General features: G+C 35.5%; 2 protein-coding genes across 4 annotated transcripts in view; one reads left to right on the top strand and one right to left on the bottom strand.

The window, feature by feature from the left end:
* LOC150104412 (hydroxyacyl-coenzyme A dehydrogenase, mitochondrial-like) overlaps window positions 1-7,770 on the bottom strand; it is a 227,690-nt gene extending 219,920 nt beyond the window's left edge. Inside the window, exon 1 of one of the 3 annotated variants that reach the window (XM_090396993.1) lies at window positions 7,648-7,770. The gene's annotated coding sequence lies outside the window, so the exon portion shown is untranslated. Of the gene's footprint in view, window positions 1-7,135; window positions 7,419-7,647 lie in introns of those variants that run through there. The other 2 variants (XM_090396992.1, XM_090396995.1) reach the window with 2 other exon arrangements.
* A 230-nt stretch (window positions 7,771-8,000) lies between these two features.
* On the top strand, window positions 8,001-9,092 carry LOC150104411 (cell cycle control protein 50A-like). Its single transcript, XM_090396477.1, has one exon. The coding sequence runs from the start codon at window positions 8,001-8,003 to the stop codon at window positions 9,090-9,092; it is 1,092 nt and encodes a 363-aa protein (XP_090252603.1).
* Window positions 9,093-12,291: the final 3,199 nt, after the last annotated feature.

Raw genomic sequence — 12,291 nt, 5'->3', positions numbered from 1 at the left:
AGAATACAGAGACAAATGTAAGAAAGCTAAACAGTGTGTAAAACTAGCTAAACAAAAGTCATGGGAGGATTTTGGCAAGAATATAGAAAATAAATATCAAGAAGGTGGCAAAATATTCTGGAGGTTGTTGAAGAAGCTTAGGAATGAAGGAAAGAGTGCTATAAAAGAAGTTAGAGATGATAAAGGTGACATGAAAACAGGAGAAAAAGATATCCTTGAAGTATGGAGTAATTACTTTGAAAAATTGCTAAATGAAACAAGCAGTGATGACAGCACAGTGATAAAAAACACTGACCAGGCATGCAGTCAGAAATACATATCCATACTTAAAGTAGAAAAAGCCATCAAAGGCTTGAAATGTGGAAAGGCAGCAGGAGTAGATGATATTCGACCAGAAATGCTGACGTATGGTGGTATAAAAGTCTTACAGTGGCTGCACTGCATAGTTCAGAAAGCCTGGACAGAGGGACGAATTCCCGATGATTGGAGTAGAGCTCTCATAGTACCCATATATAAAAAGGGAAATAAAACTGAATGTGAGAATTGCAGAGGTATTTCCCTACTGAGTGTTCCTGGCAAGATCTATGCAAGTATACTTGAGAAACGGTTGAGAAGAATTGTGGAAGAAAAGCTTGGTGAAGAACAAAATGGATTCAGGCCAAATAGAGGCTGTCAGGATCAGATCTTCACTTTACGACAAATAGTCGAGAAAGCCTGGGAATATAACAAAAATCTGTATTTAAGTTTTGTCGATTTGGAAAAGGCATATGACAAGGTGCCAAGAGAGAAGCTATTCAATACGCTGCAGTTATATGGTGTCAATGGGGCATTATATCAAGCAATACTTAGTCTTTATTTGAGTTGTAAGTCAGCAGTTAGAATTGAAGGAAGTACAGGAAGCTGGTTTAATGTTAAATCTGGTGTGAGACAAGGATGTACATTATCCCCTCTGTTATTCATTATCTATATGGATCACATTATGAAGGAAAGTGGTATTAAACCTGATATCAAAATTGGAGATGTTAATGTCAGCTCTTTGCTTTATGCGGATGATGTTATACTTCTAAATAAATCCGCTACAAGTCTGCAAGATTCTCTGACTAAATTGAATAGCTGTTGTAATAGATATAGTATGAAGGTCAGCAATAAAAAGACAAAGACAATGAAAATAGGCAGAATCATTGATAATGTCAACTGTGTTGTGAATGGAGAACCTGTGGAACAAGTAAAACATTTCAGCTACTTAGGCACGATTTTTACTGAAGATGGTAAATTAAATATAGAAATAGACAACAGAATCAGCAAAGCTGGTATGGTGGGAAGTCAATTGAATAAATTCATGTGGAGTAAGAGAGAAATTAGTCGGAAGACTAAATTAGCTGTATACAAGACCGTGTTCAAACCAGTTTTAACTTATGGATCTGAGAGCTGGGTCAGAAGTAAAACACTTGACCAAAGATTAGAGACCGCAGATATGAGAGTCCTGAGAAAGATTAGAGGCATGAACAGATGGCATCAATTGCAATATCATATTAAAAATGAGGATATTAGGAAAGAACTTGACATTGTCAGCATCCAGAAATGTGCTAGCAGAGCTAATCTCAGGTGATATGGTCATTTAAATAGAATGGGAGAGGAAAGATTAGCAAAACAAGTGTTCTCTGCCAGGTAGGCAGGAAAACGACCCAGAGGAAGACCAAGATATAGGTGGATTGATACGGTACAAAGTGCCTTAGACGATAGAAATATAAGATCTGATAATGTTGGAGTCTTGACAAGTAACAGACTGATTTGGAGGAAAATTGTAGATAGGAAGTTAGTAATGATGTAATTTTTTCATGTAGTACTGTCATATCCTGTACACCCCTTGAGGGTACATGGCAGGAATTTGATGATGATCATAGCCATTTCAGCTTCCTTCACGTCGTCTCACTCTGGTGCTTAAACACAGGCCATAAGCAGTCAAAGTAGCTCTAGCCAGTGAGCTTCAGCCAGCCTTTATTCATGCATGTTGCTTAGGAAAATTAAGTTACAACCAAGTTTTTATGACGATGTTATGGACCAGTTCATAAAGAATTCTACTGTAGGGTAGAATTGTATTCAAGTAGGTCAGCTAAATTGAAAAAGATAGAATATCAATTGTAAAATAAGTGTTGTATTTGCATGATTAAATGTACATAAATTTCTAAATATACAGTTTTAAATGGTCAGTAATTCATTATTCCGCTAATCGACTTCAATCACATCTCTCACTCCCTCAATGATAACAAGAGGAAGATTGAATTTCAAGACCAGCATTCGCCCCTGCTATCTAATCAAGTAAAGAAGGATGAATGACATCAAGCTTAGGCACAATCAAATGCAGGGCTTGTATCTGTGTAAGCCTGAGCTATTTTTAATGTTCATTCAGAAATTACCAGACATGGCTGTAATCCAAAGTCATGTCTTATAGCTGATTAGCAGTTTCCTCCCAGCCATGCCTTGGAAATCTAAATAACTAAACTGTGCAGGAGAGAGAGAAAAGGCAAGTCCTCATGAGATATGATGTTTCTCTTAGTGGCAAATTAGTAAACAGGAATGTACTTCTCAAGCCTACAACAATATCTTTTAATGACTTTCAAAACAAAAAATTAAAACAAATCAGTTTAGAAAAAGGTATCTAAAAATGTCTAGAAAATTAATTCCATTGCACTGCATAGAAAAAAGTTTCTCTTCAGTGCTTCTTTAGAAAGATACCACAATCAACATTTAGAAGTATTTGAGCATTTAGGATTATTTAGGTTTAAACTCATTTGGTTTTAATGGAATGAATACAACACAGAGAAACAATAAAATACGAGTTTACCAAATCCTATATTTTGTTCTTTCTCACAGAGAAATTATCAGACATACAATCTTAAAATGTGTTGAAGTGTTTTTCACTTGGTTAGACTATAAATTATATATTTAGTTTAATCCTTTATTATTATTATTATGAGACACCTCCAGGGAGTCCAAAGACTCATCAAGGGAGAATGTGCAAACAGCACCAACCGATTGATCCCCTTCCAACTACTAACCGCACTCAAACTTGCTTGACTTTTCCCATGAGCCATTAGTAGCAGAGGCTCCACCAACCTTTGCTGGCAGACATGTATAATGCTATGCATTATGAGAAGGGAAGTTTGTCCCCCTTTGGCACGAGCTGCCTCAGTCCTGAAGATACTACAAGCACAAACTTTGCTTACACTTGGATAAAGGATTAAACTAAATATATAATTTATAGTCTAAGCAAGTGAAAAAACTTCCAACATCATTCTTGAATCCAGAGTAATTTATTAATAAGGTATGACACCTGTTGGCAACTCATATAGTTAATATGACCTCTGCATTGCTTCAACCTTGGTATCACCTCTAGGTCTGGTTCCCACTGAAGAGACCTCTATAAAGGTCAAAACCAGTCTGGGTAGTGACCCTTCCCATAATGCATAGCATTATACATGTCCGCAAGGAGATGTGCTTTGCATTGTGGGATACTAAGACAAGTGATGGGAAGTTTGTCACACCTTTGCCATGAGTTACCCCAGTCCTGAAGATACTTGAGGTGCAAACTTTGTTTGCTTACACATGGATAAAGGATTAAACTAAATATATAATTTATAATCTTAAAATTGTAAAAGCATATACATAAAAATACTCAAAACAATAACTGAAAAAATGGGTGATGTTCAATTGTTTGCTAATGATGCAAAGTTGGGGGAAAATTATAAGCAACTGCTGATGTTAATTCCCTTCAGGAGGATTTGAACAGACTCTTTATTTGGACAAAGTAGTGGGGGTGTAGTTTTAATATCAAAGTGCAAGGTGTTGCATTTTGGAATGCAGAAATATAAAGCTGTGTACTAGATCGACAGTGCTGTACTGCAGGAAGTGGATGAAAATAGATATTTTGGAGTGATGGTTGACAGTAGACTAAAGTTTAGAGGGCATATTGCTAGGGTTGCAAAGCTGCACATCATAGTTCTGCTATGATAAGAGGTACTCTAACATGTAGGGATAAGGAAGTGGTTGTCCACTGTATAAAGCACTGGTCAGACCATACTTTGGACTATTGTGCTCAAATATGGTCACCTGGTTTTCAATGTGATGTGGAGACATTGGAGAGAGTCCAGAGGTGAGTGATAAGACAATATCAGGACTTTGGACTGCTGGCTATGGAGAGAGGTTGAAAAAATGTGGATTGCAGAGTTTGCTGGATAGGAGGAAAAGAGGTGATGTGATAGAGATGTTTTAGTTAGAAGAATTCAACAGATTAATCTGGAGGGGATTATAAAAAGAAAAGGTGAGAGGGGAAAAACCAGAGGTCATGCCTAGAAGTTATGTAAGAGTGCAGTGAAGAGAAGTAAATTTTTTACATGGATAATTGTCAGTGAATCAAACACATTACCAGAATGTGTTGTTATTAATGCAAGTGTTAAGTATTTTAAAATTCACTATGATATGTTGTCAGTTGAATGAACCACCCTGTCGATTCCATGGAAAACACAATAATAATAATAATAAATTAGCTAAAAGCCTAAAGTCCTCTAAGAGGTATCCTCTATGGGTGCTGTTAGCTAGCCTTAGCTGTTGGGCAGAAGGCCTAAGAATCAATTTCCCAAATTTTGGAAAGTACAATGCAACCATATTTATTAGGCTGGTTTAACAATCTGCTGCTGATTCTAAGAAAAGTCTGTCATGTTTATATTTGTTGCGATGAAGCACAGTAGTTTTTTCCCATTTGATTCTCTGCAAGGTATCCAAAGTATGGTCAGCTAAACCAGACTGACCATAGTTATGGCAATGAATGTATTTCTTGTGTTCTTCTAGGCAGTTTGACCATAATAAGATAATCTGCAAGAACAAGGAACCTTGTAAACACCTGGAACAGAATGGCTCCTTAGGAGAGTGGATAAGAGCACCCAGCTTCACATGAGGTTTAAAAATACAGAAATTATATTTCTTTTAGAGTTCTGTTTATTTTTTCTGAGATGTCCCAAATATAAGGAATAGTAATATCTTTACTTCAGTCTCTTTACATAAAATGATGTTAAAAGAATGGAAGAAACACCAATTTGTTCATCTTTTTAGTATTGTAAGCACTGATGTATCTTTCCAATGGCACTCTTTCTTTTTCAATTTACAGAATACCCAACCACACAGGCAAGTAGAAACAAAACTTTTTCACCATCCCCCCCCCCCCTAAAAAAAAAAAAATAGTATGATGTTATCAAAGCAGTTCACAGAGTCTCCAACCTCTGTTCCACCTAGGCTTCCCTTTCAGCTTAACTCTCCTTCTTTCGCCTCACCTTCCTGTCCAATGGTTGCAATACTAGAAAGATTTACAAATTGGTTTTTCCTCATGATGTGCCCTCTCTACATACAGACTAAAGCAATAATATTGGTATTCCCTTTATTCAGGGCACATTAGAGAAAATAACTATAAAAGAAATATAATCTCTCCACTGCTTTCAAACCTCATGTGAAGCTTGCTGACCTCATCAGCTCTCCTAAGGATCCACTCCCTCCTCTCTGTCTTTCAAGTGTCTACAAGGTTCCTTCTTCTTATATATTATATTATTATGATTAAACTACCAACATCCACCTAAAAAAATATAAGAAATACATCTGCCACCATAACTATGGTCAGTCTGATCTAGCCAACCATGCTTTGGATATCTTGTACAGAATCAAATGGAAAAAACCACTATGCTTCACTGTAATAAATATAATTGTCAGACTTATCTTAAAATCAGCAGCAGATTTGTTAAACCAGTCCAATCTTAATAAATATGGTTGTGTTAAACTTCCCAAGACTTGGGAAACTAATTCTTAGGCTTGCCACCCAACAGCACCCATACAAGGCAACCCTCAGAGGCATTTAAGTTTTCAGTCTAATTTTTTTTCCCCACTTATTGATTCGAGTGTTGTATGTGTATATACTTTTACTATTTTAAAAATGTATCTCTGATGAAGTCTCTGTGACTGATGAAATATAGGATCCAATAAATGTATTATATTGTTTATGTGCTGTATTCATTCCATTAAATCTAATAGTGAAAACGAAGTATTCATTTAGCCATAACTGCTTTTTCAATGTTAATAAAATTCTGCATTCATCAGAATTTTGGCAAAAATGAGGTTGATATATAAACAGAAATTACTAAAAAAAGTTTTATATGATTGATACAGAAACAAATTCTTTTGAAATTTTTATACGACAGGATAGAAGAAGACAAGAATTATTCCTGGAAGTAAATTAAGACTATGGTTAGCAACGAATTATATATTTGGTTTAATCCTTTATCCAAGTGTAAGCAAACAAAGTTTGTGCCTAAAGTAATTTCAGGACTGGGGCAACTCATAGCAAAGGTGGTATGACTTCACATCACTTGCCTTAGTATCCCATAATGCAAAGCACATCTCCTTGAAGACATGTATAATACTATGCATTAAGGAAAGGGTCACTACCCAGTTTCGACCTTTATTGAGGTCTCATCAGTGGGAGCAGACCCAGAGGTTGTGATAGCAAGGTGAAACTAATGCATAAGTCATATTTCCATATACGAGTTGCCAAAAGGTGTCACACCTTATTATTAAAATTCTCTGGATTAGAGATAGTTGATGGAAGTTATTTTCCACTTGGTTATGCTATGAATCAAATATATAATTCATCGCATAACCAAGTGGAAAACAACTTCCATCAACTATGATTAGCAAGGTTGTTGAGCGTTGATTTTTTTTTTTTTTTTTTTTTTTTGTTAGGAGAGGTGAACAGGTGAAATGAGCTACTGGAGGGCATTCATCACTGCCCTGTAGTAAATGAGTAAGGAGCAGTATGAGAAATTGCTTGACAACATTTAAAAAAAAAAAAAAAAAAAACTAATAAGTCTCTCTCCATACTTAAAATAATCAGCAGTGATTTTACTTCTTCATTTTCATTGAGAAATTCAACACAGACGAATTTTAAAAATTACTATAAACACTAACTGCTACCAGAGTATTGAACAATTACATTAGTAATAATAATATTATATTATTATTATACAAACACCTCCTGGAATAAAGACTCATTGAGGAAAGTAATAGTAAGATGCATTCTAACAAAGATATCTACCTGAGTTTGTCTTAAATTGGTTCAATGCCCGATTCTCTTGTGTACTACACCTTTATACAATTTCCAAGGATGATCTCTTGTCTCTATCTCATTCCCTCTTTCAACACTTTGCAAAATATCCTTAGTATCTATCCGATAAGCTTCTCCTAACCATCTGTCTCAATCATATCACTCCTCCTCCGCTTATTTCTCAGTCTGCAAATTCCATTTGCTCAACCTGTCTTCATAGTCAGAATTCCACAAACCCAATACTGTTTTTGTTATCCGCTTTTTTTTTTTTTTTTGATACCAGCTTTTAAACTTTTAAAGAGTTTAATGAACCTAAAATAATCTCTTGGTCATCATCAGCACTGCATTCAACCATCTCCACGTTCGTTGACCCTTTTTTTTTTTTTTAATTCAAACAAGATACTTTTGTTAATAAGAAATATATTTACGAAAACAAAATATTTATGTAATAATAAATGCATTTTAATTATTTTGCTATGAATATAAGTCGGGGGATTACATACATAAAACACCTGAAAAATCTTACGCCGTTATACAAATGTGTACCAAAAATATAGCTGGTTTGAGCATGTGATACAATTTTATGACGTCAGAGGATAGATCAAGTTCCATAGTGCAGCGGGGTGAACAGTATTACCTAGATAAGGTTTGGTTGTTGTAGTTTTACGATTTATATATATTTTTAAACAATAAATATGGGGGAAAAAACAGCATATCCCTATAATCTGCACAATGATTTAATCTTTGCATGAAAGCAGCGATATTTTAAATACAATTTTACTGCAATCTGGATCAGGATCATCATTAGGGTTAGGTTCCTGTCATACTGGTATCTCACAGAAAGTCAATTTCTAAGATGTCCACACCGGTGACCGAAGAACCCCATCTGAAAAGCAAGCGCCCCTCAAATAGCGCTTTCAAGCAACAAAAAATGCCGGCATGGCAACCAATTTTAACTGCAGGAACAGTGTTGCCGACATTTTTCATCATAGGCTTGGCATTTATTCCTATTGGCATCGGTCTGCTAGTGTCTTCTAACGAAGTACAGGAGCATCAATTGAATTATACATATTGTAAAGATATTAATGGCGGTAACAAAACGTGTGCAGACGCAATTAGACAAAATATTAGTTACCAGTGTAAATGCCATATGACTTTTAACCTGACATTGCAGTTTAAAGCAGACGTGTTTATTTATTATGGGCTTACAAATTACTATCAAAATCACCGGCGCTATGTTAAATCAAGGGATGACAGACAACTGTTAGGTGATTTAAGACACCCTTCTAGCGACTGTGAACCTTTTAAAACTGTAAAAATTAATCGCAGTGAAAAAGCAACACCAATCGCACCTTGTGGAGCTGTTGCAAATAGCTTGTTTAATGATACACTCACACTTTTTTATCTAGCTGATCGTGAAATACCTGTTCCAATATTAACCACAGGCATTGCTTGGCCAACCGATAAAAATGTAAAATTTAGAAATCCTCCAGGAAAGGGCATTAAGGAAGCTTTTCAAGGTACTACTCATCCACTGAACTGGCGTAAAAATGTATGGGAACTAGATCCTCACAGCAAATATGCCGATAACAATGGATTCCAAAACGAGGACCTTATTGTGTGGATGCGTACTGCAGCATTACCGACTTTCAGAAAGCTATATCGTCGTGTAAATCATACTGCAGCAAATTTTCGAGATGGGCTACCAAGTGGCATGTATAAACTTGAAATCGAATATAATTATCCTGTAACTTCATTTAAGGGCACAAAACGCATGATCTTGTCTAATACATCATGGTTGGGTGGGAAAAATCCTTTTCTTGGAATAGCCTATATTGTAGTTGGTTGTATTTGCTTAGTACTAGCAGTAGTGTTTCTCATTATCCACATTAAATTTGGCAAAAGCACACATGATTTGGTAAATATAACTCAGAGAACACCATACTGAATCATTGTCCACTAGTGGTTATTTTCTTGACCTGCATGGAGTTATAAGACTCATATTGGGAGGTCAACACTAGTCAGTACAAAGTCTGTCATACCACCACCATTTGTACTTTCACCAACCTCTCAGGCAGTAGAAAGTATTTTTAACTTGGGTATAGTTGTGTTAAAGATACCAAGCAATTTTAAACCTGGTTTTACTCCATTTTTTCCAAGTAAGCAAACAGACAAAATGTCAAGTTTGCGCCTGCAATATATGCAAGACTAGCTGATCCCACAGGTAGTGCAAGACCAAGGCAACTCGTGATAGAAGTGGAGCAAGCTCTGATCACTAATCTTAATATGTGTTTTGGCATTAAGGGTAAATATTAAGATTAGTGATCAGAGCTTGCTCCACTTCTACCACGAGTTGCCTTGGTCTTGCACTACCTGTGGGATCAGCTAGTCTTGCATATATTGCAGGCGCAAACTTGACATTTTGTCTGTTTGCTTACTTGGAAAAAATGGAGTAAAACCAGGTTTAAAATTGCTTGGTATCTTTAACATAACTCTCAGGCAGTGTATTCCATGCTCCCACTGCCCTCCATCCAAAAAACTTATTTTTGCTCATTACTTCCTTTTGTAACTTCCAGGGATGGCCTCTTGTCCTAGCTTCTTTATCTATTATATGAGAACCCTCAGTATTAATTCTGTAACTACACCTCAACAGTTTAAATATCTCAGTCATATCAAATCTTCTATTAACCAAACTTGGCAGTTTGCATACTCTTAGTCTATCCTCATAACATGTACAGTTCTGATATTTTTGTTATCCATCTGTTCACCGTGAAATACCTGTTCTGTACATTTTTCATCCCCTTCAATTCCCAGTGACCAAATCTGAGCACACAAATCCAAATGTGGTCTGATGGGTTCCTTAAGAAATATTACTAACAAAGAAAGTCATTTACCTTTTAACATATACCATAAACCAATGGCAGCATCAAGAAGATTGCAAGATATCCAGATCCTGCTGTAAAATAAAATATTCTACTATTATTAATAATAATAACCTTTTAACTATAGTTTTCGATATTTAAACAAAAGTTGTCTATAGTGCAAGTGTCCAAACATTGCAACTTTAAGGGCTGGCAATGTTTCTGATATAAACCAAAGTTCTTGTTAAGTCATTATGATTGGAAAAAGTATTATGCCTTCATAACTTCTTTCATATGTCAACAAGACTTAGTGAATACAGTTGTATTGTAATTGTATGACACTTTGTAATTGACAAGAAATCATTGTAATATATTACAGCTGCTATTGCTGTTTCTAGCTATCCAATTTTATATAACCTTATACACTAGCAATAATGACACATGTTACAAATTTTTTAAGTGACTGATGAAAACAAAATTTGTTTAGAAATAACATGATATTTGCGAGGGTATTAACTTTCACCAAGATATCCAGATATCTTAAATAATTAGCTGCAATCTTGACATTGAGAAAATTTTCAAAATATATATCTATAATGTTTTGAAATAATAGGTGCTTATCTTGTACCATAGTTTACTAGCTTGAAGCAAGTTATATTTTATTAATTAAATGCAATATGCTTCTTACCAGTATTTTTCTTACTGTTAATTTCATGAAAGATGTCAAAGGTTGGTTGATTGGTAGAGCCTCTGCTATTAATGGCTCAGCAAAAAGTTAAGCAAGTTTGAGCATGGTTAGTAGTTATAAGGGGTTCAATCGTTCGATGCTGTTGGCACACTCTCCCTCGATGAGTCTTTGGACTCCCTGGAGGTGTCACATAATAATAATAATAGTATTCACAGTACATCAGTCAAATAAGCACTGTAAACTTTTGCTTCCATCTGTAATTTTAATAACACTTGACTATCAGTAATCATTTTTGCAATCTGATATCTGGCTGTTATGTCTTCCTAGATGGAAAGTATTTTGCAGATGAAAAGCGCATATGGCTGACCACCTTATCCTGTGAATGGTTTGAGGTCCGATGATTAATAAATCCTCGACACAAGGTAAAAGAGGGTAAAAGGAAGATGAGAAGCGTTAGTTTATGGGAGAAAAAATCCTACCATTTCCATGTGAGATTGGCTACTTCTAAATCACCTGAAATGTTAAAGGAATGTACACATTCTTTGCATTATTGATGGGACTCAACCCATCAATAATGTCTTGCCTACTGAAGAGCAAATGTTATCATGTTTGAAAATGAGCTACTGAATCTTGTCTGACATGTGGTGTTTTATCTATTTATTATTTATAGATATCTGCTCATCTGTATTCCAGCTGTCTAATAATTCTATAGTGTATGTGTGTTGTTCATTGGAAATAATTTTAAAAATAAGAATAAATTGACTATGTCCCAAATTTTACTCAAATTAATGCATCCTTGTTGAGGTTTGGAGAGTGTGTCATTGTTGTCTGACTCCAAAAATAGTCTCTGTGACTGACTTCTGTGTGGAAGTGAATGAGATTTTGAGACATACGGGTGATGATTGGCAGTACACTGAAGTTAGTGAGCACATTAAGTGTTACAAACTCTGTGCATTGCATTGGCTGCTGCAATAAAGAGTATATTCGGATTTGGTCACTTAGTTTATATTGTGATGTGAAAGATTGAAAAGGTCTAAATATGAGTGACAAAGGAAAATGTAAATTGCAGAGTTTGGTCAATAGGTGGAAAAGAGGTTATATGATAGAGATGTTTAAGTTAATAAGGGAATTTTACTGGATTAATACAAAGAGGATTACAAAAAGAGTGAAGGGAGAAGAACAATAGGCCAGACCTGAAAATTGTGCAAGGAGTGATGAAGAATAGGTTATGTGGGGTAGATTTATTTTTACATGGAGAATTGTAGGTCAGTGCAGCATTATCAGAATTGTGTTGTGAATGCTAGAAGTGTCAAGGAGTTTAAGGTTCAATATGATGAATATGTTGTTCATTGAGTGGACCTCCCATGATGAGTCTGCTGACTCCATGGAGGTTTGTGGTAATAAGAATATAGCATGTTAGTCTTTTTTCATCAAATCCCATGGGAAGGCATTTCTAAAACACAATCTGCATTTTATTTGCCATAATGATAGTAACAAATGTATTTTCCAAGATGGATGTTAACAGATCTTCTTGTCACTCACAGTAAGCCAAGTTAGTCAAAAGGCCCTTTAACACTTCAGGATGTGATAAATTATGG

The sequence above is a fragment of the Typopeltis vanoorti genome, chromosome 8, assembly GCF_054136105.1.
Source record: "Typopeltis vanoorti isolate ZY-2024b chromosome 8, IOZ_Tvanoo_1.0, whole genome shotgun sequence".
NCBI classification, from domain to species: Eukaryota; Metazoa; Arthropoda; class Arachnida; order Uropygi; family Thelyphonidae; genus Typopeltis; species Typopeltis vanoorti.
This window is presented reverse-complemented; position numbering and strand designations above follow the sequence as displayed.

What these genes read in the sequence shown, in the direction of transcription:
- LOC150104411 (XM_090396477.1), top strand. Translation starts at nt 8,001, where the DNA reads ATGTCCACACCGGTGACCGAAGAACCCCATCTGAAAAGCAAGCGCCCC.